At 44.6% G+C, this 23484-nt stretch overlaps 1 protein-coding gene across 2 annotated transcripts in view; it reads left to right on the forward strand.

Moving 5' to 3' along the window:
• Nucleotides 1-23484, forward strand: part of DACH2 (dachshund family transcription factor 2) — a 359667-nt gene that overhangs the window by 139683 nt on the left and 196500 nt on the right. For both annotated transcript variants that reach the window (XM_073642174.1, XM_073642175.1), the window contains exon 2: nt 6089-6204. In XM_073642174.1, coding sequence (XP_073498275.1) covers nt 6089-6204 — 116 coding nt within the window. The remainder of the gene's footprint in view (nt 1-6088; nt 6205-23484) is intronic.

Below are 23484 nucleotides of genomic sequence, written 5' to 3' on the forward strand. Positions count from 1 at the left end.
CAGTGTCTGTGCTGGGTTATGGTGGGGGCTTTTTTTTTTTTTTTACCCCAGCTGAGCTCCCATAATACAACGATTATGTAATAAAGCTATCGCTTTAGCTGCACTGATACACTGTAACGAGCAGAGGCATAACTAAAGTCCCCACCTCCATGTTGATCAGACCTAAGGGCCTTTGTAGCTTTCTAGATCCTATAAAGACATATGTGTATTAGTGTCCCCATCATGGCCGCTACCAGTAATAATGTTCCCCTGTGTCATAGAGAGAAATTAAAGCCCATAAAGACATCTCCAGGAGAGAGAAGAGCTTGCACTTAAACCTCCTTTTGAAGTAGGACCTCACATTGAACAGATGGGGAAGGGAGAAAGAAACTAATTATAACAAGGGAAATGAGGAAATTGGAAACATAGGAAGAGCTTCAATCTCCCTTTGAAGCAGAGACCTCTTGCCGTGGACAGGTGATTAAAACAGGATATCTGCTGGGGAAAAGCCAGTCAGCTGTTTACACAGGGGAGAAGTGCAGGGGCTGCCTTTGTTCCCCCTTCCGCAAGGGCCTGGTCGTGGCCTCACACTCGGTGACTGCGATCGATACGCCCCTGGTAACGAGATATCAGGGCATGAGAGCGGAATGTACATTGGAAACATTGTACCAAACTCTCATCTGTGAAAAGCATTAGATCCAGACACGTTTCCCAGCTGTAGAGGTAAGCAATGAAACTCCATTCACTGACCGTAAGCAGAGGTCTTCAAAATGGAGAAACTGCACAAAACTTTACAAAAAGTCCCTTTGTAGAACACAAGCTAATCATAATGCACAATTCCACCTGCTGTGGAGGTGATGGTGGCCCCCTGACCTCTTGGGCCCCTGGGCGGCTGCACCAATTATAGGTCTCCCCTGATTACAAGCCACGCCCTTCACTGCTAACTCCACCCACTTTCCAACCTTTTTTTAAAAAAAAAAAGTGATGAGAAAGGAAAAATGTTGCAAATTTCAGCACAATTATGGTTCATGTAAACATTTTGCTACTTTTTATCATTAAATAATTGGCGGAAAGACATAAAAAAATTCTTCTCAGTCTGTTAGAAAGTTGCTGAATTTGGGCTGAAATCTCCTTAGAAAGGTCTGTAAGCCATAGCCCTGGAGAAGAGATGATGGGAGTGAGCGGCCTCGCGTCTCCATTATCAGGATGAAGATCTTCTGCCGCCATTCTCGCGTCTCACAACATTGCGCTTTTTATGGATTTGACATAATTCAAGACGTCGGGGGAGGGGGGTCCGGCATCTTGTTCCGGAGAATTGTATTTTATTGTTTTATCTGTTGTAGATTTTTTTTCTTTAGTTATTTATAGTTACCTCAACAAAATGAGAGAATGAAGGCGAAATGTCAAATAAATTATCCCAAAACGCAGCTGATCCCATAGGAAGTAATGAAATAATGTCCTGCCGCAGCAAAACACTCCCATTAATCTTATTACATTTACCATCGCTACAAGAGAAGTCAGAGCCTCGTCCTGCTGTGTGCAACCGATATGCTGTGTAGATGTAGCAGATGTCACCTGCAGTCCTATGTAACAGCACAGATAACACAGTGATATCTCTCTGAATACAGATAATGTAGTAATGTCTCCTGCAGTCCTATGTAACACCACAGAGAACACATTGATATCTCTCTGAATACAGATAATGTAGTAGATGTCACCTGAAGTCCTATGTAACACTATAGATAACAGTGATACCTCTCCAGGTAATGTAGTAATGTCTCCTGCAGTCCTATGTAACGCCACAGATAAGACTCCTTTTTGTGCCGGAGTGACCATCTTTCGCGTCTCCAGCTTCTCCTCGCTATGTTACTAATTACTTTTTGTCTTAATTAAACTTTAGAGTTAAATGAATTTGTTAATTTAAACTGAGACAAAAACTCAGACAATTAAGCAGAAGCGTAAAAAACATCAACAAACAATCAGGGCGCAATTAAAGAGTAATGGCCGCTTCCCCGCGCCCCGGAGAGCGCTCCGCGCCGCCATCGCAGCGTCAGGAGATGTGTTTTTTCCTGAGATGAGTAAATTGTCTCCATAGATTGTCGGATCATCATCACCGAGTCATGAAGTTTCTCCTGGTTTCTAGAAATCTCTACTTTATGTAGTAAGAAAAACGGAGATCATGAAGGTACACTGAGGGCAAAACTGATACAATCTGACAAACAGTGCAGAATGTGAGTGGTGGAGCAGGACACCCTAGACAAAGCCCATACCTGGTATGGACCCCTTAAGTGTATGGTGGTCTGTAATCTGATTATGGCGCTCTGTACTCCTTGTGTGGCGCTCTGTACTCATTGTGTAGTAGCCTGTAATACGTTTCTGCTGATATGTAGTCATCTAATGTCCCTCTGTACCTGAAGAAGGAACCAAACTGGTTCTGAAATGTATTGTATTGTCTTTTATGCAAAGAAAATATATATTTTTTTCTACTAGTTTTCACATCACTTGGTGGCATCCTCCTTCTGTGCACCTTTCTGGTTGTAATTTCCTATGGTGCTCTGCTTGCAGTGTGTGGCACTACGTAGTGTATTAGGGAATGTGTGTGGTGCTCTGTAGCTAGTGTGTGGGACGCTCTACGGACAGCGTGCACTGGGTGCTCTGTAGGTAGTATGTGAGATGCTCTGCTGGCAGTGTGCATGGCGCTCTGTAGTCAGTATATGGGATGCTCTGCAGGCAGTGTGCGCATGGCTCTCTATAGATAGTATGTGGGACGCTCTGCGGGCGGCGTGCACTGGGTGCTCTGTAGGTAGTATGCAGGGCGCTCTGCAGACAGTGTACAATAATCTGTAGTATATTTCTAGTGATCTGTAGTCTGTTATGCAGGCCTGTAGTACATTATATCCACAGTTCATTTCTCATTCTGTTGCCTGAACTGTTGCTATTTTCCTAACACGTTTTATGCTTTCTTGTAAACGCATCTACAGGTGCATCTCATTAAATTAGAATATCATCAAAAGGTTAATTTATTTCAGTTCTTAAATACAAAAAGTGAAACTCATTTTATATAGTCATTACACACAGAGGGATCTGTTATATAGAGTCATTACACACAGAGGGATCTATTATATAGAGTCATTACACGCAGAGGGATCTATTATATAGAGTCATTACACACAGAGGGATCTATTATATAGAGTCATTACACACAGAGGGATCTATTATATAGAGTGTAATGACTCTATATAATAGATCCCTCTGCGTGTAATGACTCTATATAACAGATCCCTCTGCGTGTAATGACTCTATATAATAGATCGCTCTGTGTGTAATGACTCTATATAATAGATCCCTCTGTGTGTAATGACTCTATATAATAGATCCCTCTGTGTGTAATGACTCTATATAACAGATCCCTCTGCGTGTAATGACTCTATATAATAGATCCCTCTGTGTGTAATGACTCTATATAACAGATCCCTCTGTGTGTAATGACTCTATATAATAGATCCCTCTGTGTGTAATGACTCTATATAATACAGGAGCTTCACTTTTTGTATTGAAGAACTGAAATAAATTAACTTTTTTTGATATTCTAATTTAGTGAGATGCACCTGTATGTATCTTCCTTGACATTCACTGATCTGTTCCATGATGGGAGATGATTTGCAGAAGGCGGATTTTATTGCTAGGACTTTCCTAGAAATGTTAGCTGGTAAATCCGGTTATGGCGAGCAGTAAACTCTGGGCGTAGGGGCGCAGATTTCTATATTCCTGCATTTTTATGCATCGGATTGGAAATTGAGCCTCGCATCTTATGAGGTTCTCTGGGCCTGGAGGAAAATCTGCGCTGCTGACGGGTGAGGTTAATGCTGTTAGCGGAGCCCCCGGCTGGAGAGTCATCCATCATCCTACATAAAGGGACAGTGAGCGCAGAGTCGCGGGGCGCTGCTCCACCTCACACTCCTGTCCCCACGTCTTACTGCAAGGATGTAATCTGCAGGTTATTCACCAAATCCTGCACTGGGAACCACTAACCCTCTTATCTGTCATTATCTCTGAAGAAGAGACCGAAGCCGAAACGTCTAATACTTAGAGATTTCCATCAATGGCGGCTGTTTATCATCGGCATCTTAAGCTGCTCATTAGATGCTCGGTCCAAATTTTTCTCTTCTCCCTCTCTCTTCTCCCTCTCTCTTCTCCCTCTCTCTTCTCCCTCTCTCTTCTCCCTCTCTCTTCTCCCTCTCTCTTCTCCCTCTCTCTTCTCCCTCTCTCTTCTCCCTCTCTCTTCTCCCTCTCTCTTCTCCCTCTCTCTTCTCCCTCTCTCTTCTCCCTCTCTCTTCTCCCTCTCTCTTCTCCCTCTCTCTTCTCCCTCTCTCTTCTCCCTCTCTCTTCTCCCTCTCTCTTCTCCCTCTCTCTTCTCCCTCTCTCTTCTCCCTCTCTCTTCTCCCTCTCTCTTCTCCCTCTCTCTTCTCCCTCTCTCTTCTCCCTCTCTCTTCTCCCTCTCTCTTCTCCCTCTCTCTTCTCCCTCTCTCTTCTCCCTCTCTCTTCTCCCTCTCTCTTCTCCCTCTCTCTTCTCCCTCTCTCTTCTCCCTCTCTCTTCTCCCTCTCTCTTCTCCCTCTCTCTTCTCCCTCTCTCTTCTCCCTCTCTCTTCTCCCTCTCTCTTCTCCCTCTCTCTTCTCCCTCTCTCTTCTCCCTCTCTCTTCTCCCTCTCTCTTCTCCCTCTCTCTTCTCCCTCTCTCTTCTCCCTCTCTCTTCTCCCTCTCTCTTCTCCCTCTCTCTTCTCCCTCTCTCTTCTCCCTCTCTCTTCTCCCTCTCTCTTCTCCCTCTCTCTTCTCCCTCTCTCTTCTCCCTCTCTCTTCTCCCTCTCTCTTCTCCCTCTCTCTTCTCCCTCTCTCTTCTCCCTCTCTCTTCTCCCTCTCTCTTCTCCCTCTCTCTTCTCCCTCTCTCTTCTCCCTCTCTCTTCTCCCTCTCTCTTCTCCCTCTCTCTTCTCCCTCTCTCTTCTCCCTCTCTCTTCTCCCTCTCTCTTCTCCCTCTCTCTTCTCCCTCTCTCTTCTCCCTCTCTCCTATCTATTATCTATCTATCTCTGTATCCATCTATCACCATCTTGTTGCCATCTGTCGTGCTGTAAACTTTTCTTTCCTCTGAAATGAAGAGATCAACAAGATATATTCTTTTAATAACTTGTCCAAATTGAAAAATAATTGACATTTTGTAATCCGAGCCGGAGGATACGAGAGCTGATTATCCGCGGAATAAGTGACACCCGGAGATGTGCGGCGCTCGCTGTAATATTTTCTGGGTTGTTAAATCTTCATATTGACATCACTTAGTTACAAATTGACACAAATCCTCCCTGACGATCCCTAGATCTGCACTGAGCACCCGCTGCAAAAGGTGCAAAGTGTGGAGGCTGTTATGGGGTATGAGGAGGGCAGCGGGGTCCGCTCAGGACAGCCCCACCACCTGCGTATGCTCAGTCTGTACTGAACTCCGCCTCTGCCGCACTTTTAGCGAACGGTAGAAGTGCGAATTATCCTGCTGTTCACACTGCAACTTTTTTTTAGTTTTTTAGCTTTTTAAAAATTTCTGTTTGCTGTTGTTTAATTGAAACCTTAAAATAAAAAGCACAAAAGGAACTTAACAAAAATCCAAAACATCCATATATAACAGCAGAAAGTTGAAACATTCACTGTTTACATCCAGAGGCTGAAAACACACACAGAACTAATGTCTCACATCTGAGGCTTTGTCACAGTGTAACAGGCTAGATAATCACTTCTTTCCCCAGTAATGATAGTTTGCTACAATGTTTCAATCTGGAGATCAAGGATTTGTATTGATATGTTGTCATGGCTGTGTGAGCAGGGATGGCTCCATCCCCTCCACCTCTGAACTTACACAATATTGTTTTCATTCATTGACAGCAGACAGAGACTTTGAGAATTGATATTTGTTAAAATAAAGTCTATTAGAAGTTTTCATAACTTTAATCCATGTAATGATGTCATTTACAGAATAATGTCATTATATTCTCCTCCTCTCTCTGGGGGCAGAACATACAATATTTCGTATCAGATCTGCTTATACTCTGTCCGTTGTGTTCCCACAGCTCCAGGCCCGGGAGACCCCCAAAGCGATCTCTGGGAGTTGCGATTCAGGAGAACGCTCGCCTGCTGCCGCACGGGGTCCAGAGTCTCTTATCTCCTGGACTTCTGTCCCACACAGGTAATAAAAACCATCACCGAGCACCTGCTGCAGATCAACTAATACTTAATGGGTTTAGGCTGAAGGAAGAGGGGTCAGTATCTGCTACAGCGACTGTGTCTTAATCATGGAGGGGGGCATCAAGGGTCCACATTGTAATGCAAAGCAATGGAGAAGATATAGGAGGGGAAGGGGGAGTCATGCCTGGGGTCCATAGGCCTCTGATGTTTTCTTCTGCTAAATGAGAAGCCATAAAATAAGTGAACCCACAAACTGCACAATATACAGACCAATCTCTATTTATAAATATTGTATACAGTATTGTTACATTGTATAAATCAGTTAGAAATCCAGGTGAAGATGGCTAGTAATGAGAATATACATGCCAACATACATTCAGCCATTACTGATCCTGTACTGATCCTGTACTGATCCTTAGTTGCATCCTGTATTATACCCCAGAGCTGCACTAACTATTCTGCTGGTGCAGTCACTGTGTACATACATTACATTACTGATCCTGAGCTACATCCTGTATTATACTCCAGAGCTGCACTCACTATTCTGCTGGTGCAGTCACTGTGTACATACATTACATTACTGATCCTGAGTTACATCCTGTATTATACTCCAGAGCTGCACTCACTATTCTGCTGGTGCAGTCACTGTGTACATACATTACATTACTGATCCTGAGTTACATCCTGTATTATACTCCAGAGCTGCACTCACTATTCTGCTGGTGCAGTCACTGTGTACATACATTACATTACTGATCCTGAGTTACATCCTGTATTATACTCCAGAGCTGCACTAACTATTCTGCTGGTGCAGTCACTGTGTACATACATTACATTACTGATCCTCAGTTACATCCTGTATTATACTCCAGAGCTGCACTCACTATTCTGCTGGTGCAGTCACTGTGTACATACATTACATTACTGATCCTGAGTTGCATCCTGTATTATACTCCAGAGCTGCACTCACTATTCTGCTGGTGCAGTCACTGTGTACATACATTACATTACTGATCCTGAGTTACATCCTGTATTATACTCCAGAGCTGCACTCACTATTCTGCTAGTGCAGTAACTGTGTACATACATTACATTACTGATCCTGAGTTACCTCCTGTATTATACTCCAGAGCTGCACTCACTGTTCTGCTGTAGGTGAGGATAGCAGTATTTTATAATCATGGGGGATGGTAGAGTCTTCACACCTCGTTTTGGAGAGAACTCTTGGAAATCTTCCCTAGTTTTCTATCTGTGATGTTACCTCCTGGTTTTCTATCCCCTCCCCCACCCGTCCAGTTCATCTATTTCATAGTGGGGATTTTTGCTGACCGGTAAGCGTCGTGTCCTCATCCTTGTGGGATCCTCGCAGCTCAGAAACCTTTAGATGTGACATCTCCTCTGATGTGTCCATGTAATATATTAATATGATTACATTAATGAGCGGCAGATCCGCTGCCAAACTTCACCCGTCCGGTTGGTGCCACCACAGAAGTGAATTTCGTCCTTTTTCCCCCCCTGTGGTGATCTGATCACGAGGAACCTGCGGATTGTCGCGGTGATAGATGACGCATCCTATGGTGCATTACATCCCATCTGCTCTGTCCCCAAAACACAATGTATGTGACGGGCGTCTAAACATCCAGAGATCCGCAGAATCCAGTATCTCGCCCCCCCCCCTCCCCATCTCTATAATTTATGCTTCAGCGACCGCCACCTCTCCGGGGGAAATAACAAATTATCACATCTAAATAACACGGAAGATTCTCTTTATTTTTTTCCTCTGTGCGTTTGATGTGTAATATGTGACTGTCTGCGCTGACCCCGATCTCTCGTCCACTAATTGTCTCCGAGACGCAGAGAATGCGAGAAATCCCCGAATGTTGGAAGCAGGACAGAGATTGTTACATTTTATCTTGTTCTATGGGCAGAGAGATACAATTGTATCCGGTGGTGTAGTCCGTCCTCTGTGAGCGGAACAGGATGAATACAGAGTGATACATTGTAACTTCGGCTCCTTCACACTTACGGGGAGGATTCATCAGATTTGTGTTTCTCATACTATTTTTGATGAAAAGCCGACTGGAGGACGATGCGCCACGTTGATTAAGACGTGCGCGCCTCTTAATGAGTTTGTTGCATCTTTAGATCTATTGATGTAGAAATCTGCGGCAGCAGCGAGCTGGAGGAGATTGCGGTCATTGTCAGCCACTTTCTGGTGTAAGTTCTAGTGGATCTGGTGGTCGGCCATCTGCTCCGCCACCGTCCACTAAGCTCCAATCACTTTTTTTTGTAAGTGGCAAGGTCAGAATGTAAACTTCAAAATGTGCTAAATCTTGGCGAAACCTCATGTTCTCGCCATCACCTGCATCACTTCACAAGGCGGACGGTCCATTCATTGGCCACAATGTGGCGCGATAATATGAAGGTTCCGCCTGCTGCGCACAGGACGTGTTTCCGCTTTAGCGCTGGGTTCTTACCCTCGTACAGTGAGTCCCTTCTCCAGCAAAGACTTTCTCGTCCTGAAATACACGAAGCGCTCGAGTTCTCCCTGGAATTGATTTAACTTGATTAAGTCCGGATGCACAAATAACATAAATTACGCTCCTCGTAAATGTTATATGTCGCGCGGCATATGGCGAGTCACAAGGAATTGTTAATTGATGCTTCCAGCGGTGGTGACTTTATGCAAGGCGGTGACATCTCCGAGGTTTTAGGTAATCCATAAGAATGTGGGAAATGGTGGAGGAGCCATATGTTCATCCTTAATCGCACGTGCTGGAAGTGGCCGCAGTGAAGGTAAATCGCCAGAATTTGTGCACTTAAACCTTCTAAAGTGTTTCCGCCGCATTAATTCATAAAGCCGACATATCATCCGAGTTCAGATCCCCCCCCCCCCCAGATTATCAAATTTAATGGATTTTTGTTGAGCTGATCAAATCTGCGCATATAGGGCACAAAAGATCATCAGGAAATTTTTCCTACTCAAATTTCCGAGTTCATCTGTCGCAATATTCTGCTTATTTTCCTTCTGTAATTTCAACCAGAGAATCTGCAGTGATCACAGCACGACCAGCGTGGGGGACATTATAAAAAATCACTCTGTAAAACAAGAAATAAATCTGTGGCTAAGTCAGATCTGCAGCGTCCGTCTATGTATGCTGCAGATTGTCACAGAGCAAAATCCACTTGTAACATATTCCGCTGCGGATCAGTGGCAAAAGCGACAGAGGAATGACTGCAAATGTGAACGCAGCCTTAAATGTTAATGTTGAAATTTTATTACATCCATTTACTTCTTCCAATTGCTCCAACGCATCTAAAATGCCAAACCGTTTGTAACTGCATGTGCATCATAAATCTCTGTCCAATTTATGTATACAGCTCCTATGAAGATCGCTGTGTCTCCATGGTGACACCTTATTAACAAACCATGTGTAGTCTGATCCTGGAGTGTTAGTTTACAGATTTTGAGTCGTCTTTGATGGTTTCTCGATTACTGGAACTTGCAGAGCAGTGAAGTCCGATTTTAAAGGAATATTATAGAATTATTGAAAAGATAATTAAAACTTTATCAGTGAATTAACACACTTGTGAAACTGAAAAAGGGGAAAATGTTTTATTAATAGCAAAGTAATTAAATTTGCAAATCCTTTTTTTTCATCTTTAGCTAGTTACATTGTATATTTTTCCCTAGTTACATCCGGAGCTGCATTTGCAATTCTGCACAATGAAGCGCTCTGTGGATATTTGGATGAGCTGTTGGGTCGCGTGACTGATTGTAGAGGGTCATGTGACCTAACCTTGAAAGAGACAGAATTGTGAATGCTGCTCTGGATGTTTTTTGGAGGATAATAGATTTTTTTAATCCATGTACAGAATAATAATGATGAAGCCATCGCCTGGTGACGCAGTGATGAGGACACAGTTTGCTGGAATAAGCGTTATGATACATTTGTACCTTCTCCGCTTTGCTGTGATGTAATAACTTCTCGCCGCCGTCCTGACGTAGGTGTAATGTTCGTGCCGCGGTATCTTGTATTCGGCAAGGTCACCTTCCGCTTGTGGTCCTTCCTCCCCGGCTCCTGGTTCTTGATGGTTCACAGGAATATATGTCAAGTAGAAAATCTCTTAAAATGAGCGTGAGTCAGAACCAGGAGATGCGAGATCATTAGTTAATGGGGTTTTAATAATAAAGGAAGATCCGCCACATCTTCCTCTTATAAGGGCTCAGTACAGAGTCCGCGGACACGGAGGACGGACGGAGACCGGTCCAAACTCAAACCTGCCCAGTGACGTCTTTCTGCAGAGTTAAATAACTTTAGAATATCGTTTGCTTTACTTGTAGGCAAATCCGCTGCACGAATCTCTCACGTTCTGCTAGTTTGCTCCAATGTATCAGACTGTAGATCAGAGAATTATCTACACTGGATACAATTGTACCAGATCCCAGCCTGTGACGAGTGTCAGATCTGTAAGTATCATTGCTTCCAATCACTGACGGCAAGCAGAGTAAGCAACGTGGCTGCAAAAAAATCTATTAGAAGTTGCTGATCTGTAAAATGTAACCATGATTAAAGCTGAATTGTCACCACATTTCACAATGCGAACTACACACTTATTAGATAGAGCTAAGACCTGATGAAGCTGCTGTGCTTACTGTGCAAATCCAGGTCACAATAGCTGTATGATCCCTCTATTAATATGAGCGTTTTTATTTATTTTTGAGTCCAGCTATAGTGACCCACACAGCCTGGCTGACAGCTGCAGCTTGTACTAAGCAATGTGAGATCTCGGCTGCAACAGGGAGGAGGGACACTGAGGAGCTGTCGGTAGATGGGTGAGAGTTTAACAAGAAGGAGGGACACTGAGGACCTGTCAGCATAGGTGGTTGGGGGTTCGACAAGGAGGAGGATCACTGAGGAGCTTTTATTCAGGCTAAGTGAGGGAGGTTCAGCAGCAGGGAGGAGGGACACTGAGGAGCTGTCAGTCAGACTACATGGGTCGATATTTAGCAGCTTGTCAGTATCCCTCCACCCTGCTAATCAGGTTAGGTGGGTGGAGTAGCAGGGAGGGGGATGTCTTGGCAGCAGTTGGGCTAAAATGTGGGTAGGTTTAGCAGCAAGGAGGAGGGATATTGAGTTGTTGTCCATCAGGTTAAGTGGTGGGAGTTTCAGAAACAGGGAGGAGGATTACTGAGGAGCTGTCAGGGTAGATGGGTGGTGGTTCAGCAGCAGGGAGGCGGAACACTGAGGAGCTGTTAATCAGGATACGTGAGGGTGACTCAGAAAGGAGGAACACCGAGGAGCATTCATTTGGGCTAAATGAGGGAGTTTCAGCAACAGGGAGGAGGGACACTGAGGAGCTGTCGGTAGATGGGTGGGAGTTTAACAAGGAGGGGGGACACCGAGGACCTGTCAGCGCAGGCTGATGGGGGGGTTCGACAAGGAGGAGGATCATGGAGGAGCTTTCATTCAGGCTTGGTGGGTGGAGATGGAATTTAACTTTCAATTTCGTTATGCTGAGATCGATTGTAACTGTATGTACACCAGCTTCATCAGGTCTAAGATATTTGTTGTATAATGTATGCAGTTTGGGTTGTGACAGTTCATGCTTTATTTACAGATTAAAGACCTCATTATCTGTTAATACTTTTGTATCATAGTCTGGGACATGTTCACACTGCTCTACGCTCTTGGCAGTTTTTCCTTCTCTCGCTTGCTGTGCTGTCTCTTGACTTTTGCTTGTGCCGCTGCAGGTTCAGAGATCGGTGGCCGTGGTCCCTGCAGATCTGCTGCCCTCTCTTAACTGCAGTGTCTGTAATGTGTAACCATGGAGATGCATAAATCTGCATAGAAGATGCATACACAAAACGGGAGATAACTAGTCAAGTGTTTCCTCCGTCGCTTCAGTTATTTTAGGAGCTAATAGCACATTAAGCCAGTGATTGCAAAACGTGGAGGTGATTGCGCGGACTCCTGTGATTGTGCATTATGCCGGATGAAGGGGCTTCTATGGACACTAACGGCTTATTCCCAGGAGCAGGGAGTGATTGGGGTCCTTTGTACTGATCGCGCGGTCCGTGGTTCCTGGCGCATTCGTGGTGTGAGGGGTGCGGATCGCCCCCTGCTGATCGAGAGCCGAGCCGCGAGCGTCTTATTTCTCCGCTTCCTCTCGACGCTCTCTACGCTCAGCCGAGTGCAATGGACTTGGCCCCGGCGATTGTAGGAGCAGGTGACTTGATTACTCTGAAATCAGGCAGAAAATGTCCTCTTCTGGTTACTCGAGTGAATCAGTCAAATTATCGAGTGGCACAACGAATGCGATGCCTCGGGCCATCAGAGCTGCCACTTTGTATAAGTCAAGCCTTCACTTAGTGTGAAATTTGCTGTTTTTTTTAATGTCATTCTCTTTCATTTATTATTCCTTTTCCCGCTAATTTCCATGTCCAATGACGGATACATTTCGGCAGAAAGAGGCACAAAGGATGAAAACTTCCAAGATGATTGCGGCCCTGGTGGACGGACTTGGATTCACCTTCTCAGTCTGGTTTCCCCACAATTTATTTTCTCTTCCGCGCCTCAATAACTGAGGATCGGGGGGCTCAAGTGCTGCTCTGAGCTGGAATAAAATGGCAGAACTGTAGTAAAGACTGACACAATGTAACAGCCTGGGAGTGTAGCCTGTGCTTGTACATACTGACCACTGTGTGCTGATAGCCCTATGGGCTCTGGCCACATGTAGGAGGGTCTATGGGGCTTTATGTAGGAGGTCACCGTGCACACATGACCATACATTGCAGAATCAGCGCGTGACGGGGCGAGTCATTTACCATGTATAAATAGGGGGCCGGTGCCTTTTTTTTCCCATAATTGTCCTAATTGAATCAATTATCCATTGTCATAACGAGCAGAAAATGGAATAAAATTATTTTAAAATGCATAAAATAAGAATCCGGTGAGCGCAGATGTCCGACCGCGGATTCGGCACTTGTCTTGAACCATTTTATTTCTGTTGTCACCAGGACTGGAGGCAGATTTGTGCTGTGTCCAGTGCATGGAGGACTGTCATTGTAACAAACCTCATTACACAGTAATTAGAGGGATCGTCTACACACGAGGTCACTTTCAGCAAGTCCTGCAGCGTGACGAACCCTAGCGGGGTGTAATGTTAGGATTCGGCCCTGCTTGCCGGCTCTAGCAGCCGTCACGTTCTGTCAAGAGGAGCAGATGAGACTTGTGGGCACGTGACCGGAGATGTGCAAATCGCCTATATACAGTCACATGACGACCTCTGTAACCGGAAAGCACCGCTGAATCCTAACTGTGTGCACATTACACACCCCAAGGAATCTGCAGGACTTGCTGAAAATTCTGAGGCATTGGCCACATGCTTTAAAAAAACAAAACAAAACAAAAAAAACTAACCTTTTTATAACTGGTGTGCACTCACATGGAAGACCCAAACACTCATTAGTCCTGCACCCCAATTGTAGGCCCCCTACTGCCCTGGATCCGGAGTGTAGAGATCATATCCTGCATCCATATTTTAAGAATTGGGGCGGTCATATTATTCTCACAGCTGGTACTGATACTGGAGATTCAGCTGCTGGTATCTGCACCTGCTGTGATTATTGTGTGTATGCACTGATACTGGAGATTCAGCTGCCAGAGTCTGCACCTGCGATGTGATAATTGTGTGCATGTACTGATAGTGGAGATTCAGCTGCTGGTATCTACACCTGCATTGTGATAGTTGTGTGTGGGTGCTGATACTGGAGGTTCAGCTGCCAGTATCTGCACCTACTGTGTGATTATTGTGTGCATGCGCTGATAGTGGAGCTTCAGCTGCTGGTATCTGCACCTGCGATACCTCCAGTATCAGAGCATGCACACAATAATCACATAGCAGGTGCAGATACCGGCAGCTGAATCTCCACTATGTGATTATTGTGTGCATGCGCGGATAGTGGAGATTCAGCTGCTGGTATCTGCACCTGCGATACCTCCAGTATCAGCGCATGCACACAATAATCACATAGCAGGTGCAGATATCGGCAGCTGAATCTCCACTATGTGATTATTGTGTGCATGCGTGGATAGTGGAGATTCAGCTGCTGGTATCTGCACCTACTATGTGATTATTGAGTGCATGCGCTGATAGTGGAGATTCAGCTGCCGGTATCTGCACCTGCTATGTGATTATTGTGTGCATGCTCTGATACTGGAGGTATCGCAGGTGCAGATACCAGCAGCTGAAGCTCCACTATCAGCACATGCACACAATAATCACACAGTAGGTGCAGATACCAGCAGCTGAAGCTCCACTATCAGCACATGCACACAATAATCACACAGTAGGTGCAGATACCAGCAGCTGAAGCTCCACTATCAGCACATGCACACAATAATCACACAGTAGGTGCAGATACTGGCAGCTGAACCTCCAGTATCAGCACCCACACACAACTATCACAATGCAGGTGTAGATACCAGCAGCTGAATCTCCAGTATCAGTGCATTCACACCACTATCACAATGCAGGTTTAGATACCAGCAGCTGAATCTCCACTATCAGTACATGCACACAATTATCACATCGCAGGTGTAGATACCAGCGGCTGAATCTCCAGTATCAGTGCATACACACAACTATCACAATGCAGGTGTAGATACCGGCAGCTGAATCTCCAGTATCAGTACATACACACAATTATCACATCGCAGGTGCAGACACTGGCAGCTGAATCTCCACTATGTGATTATTGTGTGCATACGCTGATAGTGGAGATTCAGCTGCCGGTATGTGCACCTGCAATATGATAATTGTGTGCATGCACTGATGGTGGAGATTCAGCTGCTGGTATCTGCACCTGCTATGTGATTATTGTGTGCATGTACTGATACTGGAGATTCAGCTGCCGGTATCTGCACCTGCTATGTGATTGTGTGCATGCGCTGAATGCTTCCACTGCCGGTGCAGAAGAGGATAAAACCAGGTAAACCATCACATTGCTGCCATATTGAGTGCTATGGATGTGATGTCACTTTTCACACGATGTATTTACGGGCTGTCGGAGGCCCAAATCCGGGGGCTACAGTAAGAAATGAGAGGGCTTGGGTTTTCTGTGTGAGCACACTCCAGTATTGAGGTTTGAGTTTCTTTCAGGAATCAGCTGGGCCCTTTAAGCTTTATTTGCTTTTACTTTTTCGAAAAGTTGCAAATGCTGAATCAGGCAAAAATATCTGAAAACCCCAAACTCTGCACACAGTGGCCAACATAAAAAAACCAACAGGCAAACACATATATAATAGACTTCAAACAAGGCGTAAATGGAAAGATGTATAGGAGACAAACAAAAAAAGAAGCAAAAACATTAAAAACTCAACAAAAACAGGCGTAAATGCAATAGTGGATCGGGCTCGAAGTGCGCACCTCCCCGAATTGCACAGATACATTGTATCAGTCTGGAGTCCAGAGCTTCAAAAGGATTGTCCAGACTGGACACAATTGTGGCAAACTCTCCGCTCTGACAACCAAACAAGCAGCTTCATAACTATAATGTTTACCAGAACTGATACATTGTAGCAAGTTTATTAAAGGAATGTTCCTGCTTAAAATGTCACACATTCGGACAGGAGGTGTCCTAACTTTTTTCTTGATCTAGGAATAGTTTCTCTGGATTGAGCTTTCCTTGTCCCCTATACGACTGAGCGGCCCCCAATCTACCCCAATATAATGGGTGGTCAGGATGATTTGTGATCTTTATTTGTATCCTGACTGTCACTGATTTAGGCTTCATGTGGCCGCATTAAAGGACCCAGGTTATGGTTATGTCATCTGATAAATTTTGGGTAATGAGGAGCACAAACGAGTCCCCCTTTTGGAGGAGTGCGATGTGGAGACCCCAGGACCAGCTGCTTTTTGATGTTCTGCGTCGGGCCCCTTCTCCTCATTCATACATCGCTGTCATGAACTCTACATAAACTCCTGGTGAGCGCTGCTGGGGGGACGTCAGCGGGATCCATGTGTTATCCACATGAGGTTCAGGAGTTAGAACTGGATGAAGTGAAATGTTCTCTGCCCCATTCACTGCCGGAGGCTCAATCAGGAGAAATGTCAGGTATCCGCACCGATCCGGGATAAAGGGCTGTTTACTGCTGGTGTGGAGGGCATAAATCCGGCAATATGACCCTGTCCTATAGACATTGTGCCAGGGAATAGTCTCCAGATCACATTGCCACCCGCACAGGTGTAGTCCTGTACTTAGTCATTGGCAGGGCCGAGCATGAGGTTACTCGAGTGGACTTTGATGGTCTCCCCTTTGGACATAACTGATGATTGGGGTCCAGCTGGGACTCTGCCTCCCGTAATTGTGCACAGTGACCTAACATAGTCACTGAGAACCTAATGGGATGAGCTACATTTCAAGGCCCATTCGCCGCCCCCCCCGTGTCCCATCCGCCCCCCCCCCCTCCCTGTGTCCCATCCGCCCCCCCCTCCCTGTGTCCCATCCGCCCCCCCTCCCTGTGTCCCATCTGCCCCCCCCCCCGTGTCCCATCTGCTCCCCATCCACCCCCCGTGTCCCATCCCCCCCGTGTCCCATCCGCTGTGCCTGAGAGCAAAGTGCAGTACTTCTTCTAAGGATCGGTCATCAAACTTTAAAGGGTTGTTCCCAATTCCGCTTTTCATGGCTAAGACCCGAATATCTGATCACCAGCAGCGGAGCAATGAAAATGGTGGAGAGCGGCTGAAATGAACAGGACCCGCATGCGGAAATGCAAGTGAAGAACGCGGTGTCGCCCCATCCGTGGTCTCTGTGGGGCAGGAGGGTTCAGGAGCTCGCACTGTGTAGATTTCCTTGGATACATTGCTTTTTACTTCTTAAATATTTGCCCCCGAGGACTAATCCGGCTCCTGCCGCTGCACAGATGTGGAGCCGGGAACATGAGGAGCGAGTTTAGCCTCCACCTGTAATGTAACGCATCCAGTGTGTTGAGCGCAGAGCCGCTCCGCAGCGACATCAAAGTCCCCTCCATGGACCCTCAGACTGAAGCGATTTTATTATTTCCAGTGATTGACTTTCTCTGATTTAGAGGCAATAACAAATGAGATGATGGCGCTGATATGTGGCACCACGTGAGGGAGGCGCCGCTCGTACCTCACGTACATTTCAGGGCGAAGATAAATATTTGTGGTGTTACTGTCAAACACCGGCCATGCATCATATGTGGGCAACGTTGTATCACTGTGTACAGATGTGGGGATGTACACATCAATCACATACTTAAAGGCACAGTGCATCATTGTATAATGAGACGTTCTGAAATCTGGATCTAATATATTTTGGGTTTCTGATTCTCGCTATTCCAAGATCTCTGCTTGATTTCAGTGATTTTCCTCTATGTGCTGCACATGCCGGCAGCTCACCTCGCTCTCTTGTCCTTTCACTTTGTAACAATGTATCAGTGCGGATAAAAAGTATCATTCCAACATCCAAACTGTTTAGATCACAAAGGGTTGTATAGAATGGATACAATTGTAACTGAGAACAGATTTTTAAATTTAAATTCATTATTACAAACAAGGATCTTGGTAAGAAATTGTTGCAGGAAGGTTTTAAAATTGTTCATTATACAAAGATGCACACACGGGAGACCCGACACATCACAAAACTCAATATCTTGTCTGAAATTCCAAATTAAAGAAAAAAATGTAAGTTTAACCCCTTAATAAATAATGGGATGTGAATGCTGCAGCCTATCAGCGGCCACTGATCGGTTGCAATGGTCACATGACATTATACCACATGACCATCGGGGGATGACATGGCTACTGGAAGTAAGAAATGTGATCACGTTCAGTCCCACACTTAGCTCTGACTCTCAGGCTGAGCTTCTGCTTATTCCCAGCAGCAATTCTAAAGAAGCGGAACTGGAGTGTAAAGCATGGAGGAATTGAATAGTAGCCTGAGCCTCTGAAGAGCTAGTAGGTTGCTTTCAGACTAGCTCATAATTCATTAGACAGTGTGGGTAAGCTGGAGTCACTCATCAGTGTTCCGCATGAATGGAGCAGAGCTGCAGTGTAAATCATGGGATGCGACAATGCGGCTCTCTGAGCGTCTTATTGGATAGTGGAGTGATCATAGATTTCGATGGACATTGCAGCTAATTTGGGGCCACTTAATGTAGTAGAATTTCATTTTAAAGCATGGGGAGGGAAGAGAAGCAGTCGGAGATCCTAATTAGACGTGGTAGATCTCAGGCTCTACCGTAGTTCACAAGATTCTAAATCTGGAGTCACTGATTGTAGCAGCAGACGGTGACGGACATGTAGGGTGTAAGGCCACATCCGTGCATCCATTCAATGTATTCCTATGGGTGTCAGTCACATTACAGCAGGTGCTGCACATTCATCAGCATTGAATAACCTACTGCGATTTCATCTACAGACATGAAGGGGTTAATATCAAATCTTCATCGCAGAGAAACTTTTATAGTCACAAGTTACTTTCTGCGGAATCCAATTAAAGTTACAAAATCCTTCCGATATTTCCAGTTACTTGTTAGATAATATTTAGTTTCCTCCTTCGTTATGTGTCTGAATTTTCATTTTTAATACAGAATAAAAAGTTTATGTTGCATATTGGAATCATTTTCCCATATTTCCACATTATCTCAACTTTTTATATTTTATAGTTCGCTTTCACTTTAAGAAGAATGACTTTTTTAGAGCATGTCGTAAAAAATGTAATTTACAAAAACTGTAATTTTTCTTCATTTTTTTTTTTTTTTTTTTTAGTATTTTGCATCTATTATATTTAAAATTACTTTTATATTAAAATGGTCATAAAGTTGGCGCGGGTTGTGGGTGGAATGTGTCTTTAGATAATTTCTAATCTTATTCTTTTTTTTTTTGTTTGAATAATAAAATCATAAATCGGAAAGTGAAATTAATTGAAAAAGCTTAAATTGAATGTTTTTTTATGTTTTCTCTGCAATTTAAAACTGTCAATTTCCCCCAACAGAGTCAGAGCAGTTATTATGGCTTCTGCCTTTTTACAAATTTTGACATTAATGAAAAACAAAATCATTTTTATGGACTAAAAAAGAACATTTTAAGGGTCCATGCATTGTTAAACTGCAGATTATTTTAACCCCTTGATCCAACATGTGCCTTTAGCTAACATGATCCACATGCATGAATATATGAAAAACACAAATACCTTATGATACAATTGTAGAGAATTTCCAATATGTAATGTTTTAAGTTTAATATATATTCCGTGCTGATTAAGGGTCAGAACATTTTTTTTTCAATTTATACAGCCATGGAAAGCTGCAAAGACAAGAAGTTGATGAAATTTGTCTGCCAGCAGCCACCACTAGGGGGAGCTCTCTATATACAAAGATACATGATAAGATCCTGTCTGCAGCCACCACTAGGGGGAGCTCTCTATATACAAAGATACATGATAAGATCCTGCTGCAGTCACCACTAGGGGGAGCTCCCTGTATACAAAGATACATGATAAGATCCTGTCTGCAGCCACCACTAGAGGGAGCTTTCTGTATACAGAGATACATGATAAGATTCTGTCTGCAGCCACCACTTGGGGGAGCTCCCTGTATACAGAGATACATAAGATTCTGTCTGCAGCCACCACTAGGGGGAGCTCCCTGTATACAGTGATACATGATAAGATCCTGTCTGCAGCCACCACTAGGGGGAGCTCCCTGTATACAGTGATACATGATAAGATTCTGTCTGCAGCCACCACTAGGGGGAGCTCCCTGTATACAGAGATACATGGATTTATAATGTGTGAACAACTGATGCTTTAAATGCAGCATCTATAGTAAAAAAAAAAAGAGAATTAAAACGTGAAAAATATAAAAAAAACCTGTATACTCACCTCTCCGGTCTCCTCCAGTCTGCTCCCGGCTGCGTCCTCTCTCTTCGGTGTCCCGCGGTGTACTGTCAGGACCTGCGGTGACATCATTTAGTCAGCTGATGGTCACGCCACTATCACCTGACCGCCGACGTCCGCGGTCGCGTGACCATCAGGTGACTAAATTACATCACCGCAGGTCCTGACAGTACACCGCGGGACACCGAAGAGAGAGGACGTGACCGGGGGCCGCCGGAGAGGTGAGTATACAGTTTTTTTTAGTTTGTTTTTTTACTTTTTTATTTCTTTTTTTCACCGCGTGGTAGCCGGGAGGAGAGGAGTTGTAGTGGAGTTGTAGTCTCCTCTTCATCCTGGGTACCACACGCACAGCAATTACGCTGCAAATTTGCGGCCATTGAATTTAATTGAAACGCAGCAAATCCATATATACCTGCGGGTTTGCTGCGTTTCAATGTTCCTCAATGGCCGCGAATGTGCAGCGTAATCGCGGTAGAAATGGTCATGCTGCGTTTTGCACCGCAATGCGAATTCGGCGCGCAAATTAGCATCATGTGCACAGCACATCCGGATTCACATTGCTTTGCCTGGCAGACGGTTCTACAAGCGTTTTCGCAGCCGTAAAAACACCTCAAAAACGCTACGTGGGCACTTGACCTGATAGGGAATCTAGATTGTCTAGATTGTGAGTCCCAATGGGGACCGATAATGTCTGTTATTTCGAGCCTTGGATCTTGACTACTGAACAGAAGCGGTAAAATATCTAGAAATGGTGTTGGAAGCATCTTTCGTAGGCTTTTTCCTTTAAGGGGAATATCCCTCAATATTCTCCACCAAAATCTTGGCGGCTTCAGCCTGAACGTCCTCTAATGGTACAGGTGAAGGGGCTGCAGACGGACCGTGGTCTCCGTGTGTCCCCTATGGAGAAATCCTAAACTCCAGGAGCGGTTTCATCTCCAGCTTTGGCTTCAGAAGGACGAGCCGCACTTTTCAGTTCTGACATTTCCCAGCCATTCTGAGACTTTTTTTGTGACACATTGTATTTTATGTGAGCGGTAAATTTAGATTAATAGATTGTTTTGTGTTATGTTTTTTTTTTAACAAAAATCTCAAATATGTTAAATGTAGAAAAAATATCAATTTTCTACCAATGAATCCACTTCCACCAGATAACTGTTCTACACGAGAGTTAATAAATAACATTTTCCAATATTCTTCCTTTACCCTCACGTTTTTCCAGCATCCTTTTATTTTGTTAGAGGAGTTGAAATTTTAGCAGTAATTTTTTTTCACTTTTTTTTTTTTTTTTTTTTTCCTCTAAGTAAATTTATAAAACTTTTTTTTTGGTGACTTTTGAGGGGCCTATATATTGGAAATCCCCCCCAAAAAAGTGACACAATTTTAAAAACTGCACCCCTCATTATCAAAATTGCTGTCAGGATGTCGCAGCAGGGTGTCGGATATAATCTACAGCTGGCTCTCGCTGTGTTTTCACCTGTCGGGGGCGCTGTATACTTATTTCGAAGTGCCTTAAAAACTGTATTGGCAGAAAGGAAACATTTGAAAACTTTGCTAAGCAATGTAGCCGGCCGCTGTCCTCCCTGGTCAGATAGTTTCAGTTGAAGCATTTTTTTGTCAGATTAAGGATTTTGTTCCATATTTTGTGTTTTGTCGAGTATTCTGATAAATGTTTTTTTTTTTATTCTGAAAAAAATATATCCAGGTTCCAGCAGTCAGAAATCCAGGAAAATAAATGTCTTTACATATGGATGCTGCTGTACGAGGCTTCATTCCTGGGCAATAGGGAAGGAAATAAATTCACATTTGAATTCTAAGATTTTATCGGAAACACTGCATGAGACCAGTTCTCTGCATCTGTGTCCTAACACTGGAGCCTTGCAGTTCCATCCTGAATAGATAGGAGGTGCTGTTGTGTGGCCTCCGCTCCACTCAGTGTCTGTACTCTGCTGTTTCCATCAGTTCCATATACAATGAATGGAGCGGAGGCCATGTATCCTCACCTCTGTTCTATTCAGTATTATGCGTTACTTATATAGTGCTGTCATATTGCGCAGCTTTACAGACATCATCACTGTCCCCACCGGGACTCAAAATCTACATTCCCTATCAGTCTTTTGGGTGTGGGAGGAAACCAGAGAACCTGGAGGAAACCCCCGCAAACACAGGGAGAACTTACAAACTCCTTGCAGATGTCCTTTGTGGGATTTTAAGCCAGGACCCCAGCTCTGCAAAGCAACAGTGTTAACCACTGAGCCACTGTGCTGCCCTATACACAGTACAGTGCTAACCACTGAGCCACCGTGCTGCCATATATACAGTACAGTGCTAACCACTGAGCCACCGTGCTGCCTTATATACAGTACGATGCTAACCACTGAGCCACCGTGCTGCCCTATATACAGTACAGTGCTAACCACTGAGCCACCGTGCTGCCTTATATACAGTACGATGCTAACCACTGAGCCACCGTGCTGCCTTATATACAGTACAATGCTAACCACTGAGCCACCATGCTGCCCTACTTACAGTACAGTGCTAACCACTGAGCTACCTTGCTGCCCTATATATAGTACAGTGCTAACCACTGAGCCATCGTGCTGCCTTTTATCCAGTATAATGCTAACCAATGAGCCAGTACAGTACCCTATAGACAGGGCAGTGCTAACCACTGAGCCATCATGCTGCCCTATAGACAGTGCAATGCTAACCACTGAGCCATTGTGCTTCCCTGTGTACAGTACTGTGCTAACCACTGAGCCACGATGCTGCCCTGTACACTGTGCAATGCTAACCACTGAGCCATTGTGCTGCCCTATATACAGTACAGTGCTAACCACTGAGCCACCTTGCTGTCTTACATCCAGTACAGTGCTAACCACTGAGCCACCGTATTGCCCTATGTACAGTACAGTGCCCTATATACAGTACAATGCTAACTACTAAGCCACCGTTCTGCCCTATAGACTGTGCAATGCTAACCACTGAGCCGCCTTGCTGCCCTATATACAGTACAGTTCTAACCACTGAGCCACCGTGCTGCCCTATATACAGTGCAGTGCTAACCATTGAGCCTCCCTGCTGCCCCACATCCCTTGCTTGGAGTTCCAGGGCCCCGATCCTGCAGAGTCCCTGCTGCTGGACCCCAGTGATCAGCAGTTTATTCTCTGGATTGAGAATAACTTTGTTTACTGGATATAACCGACCATCGCCGGACGTGCTGCACAGTAGGACGAGCTGCTGGACAGAGCTGTATAATGTGTATACAGTCAACGCACAAGAAAGGTGATCTCTGCTCGGGATGTCAGTGTGTGTATATAGTATACATTGTATATATACAGGTGGAACGTCGTTACA

Source organism: Phyllobates terribilis, unplaced genomic scaffold (assembly GCF_046119375.1).
Source record: "Phyllobates terribilis strain yellow unplaced genomic scaffold, ASM4611937v1 Scaffold_7__3_contigs__length_470593459, whole genome shotgun sequence".
Classification (NCBI taxonomy): Eukaryota; Metazoa; Chordata; class Amphibia; order Anura; family Dendrobatidae; genus Phyllobates; species Phyllobates terribilis.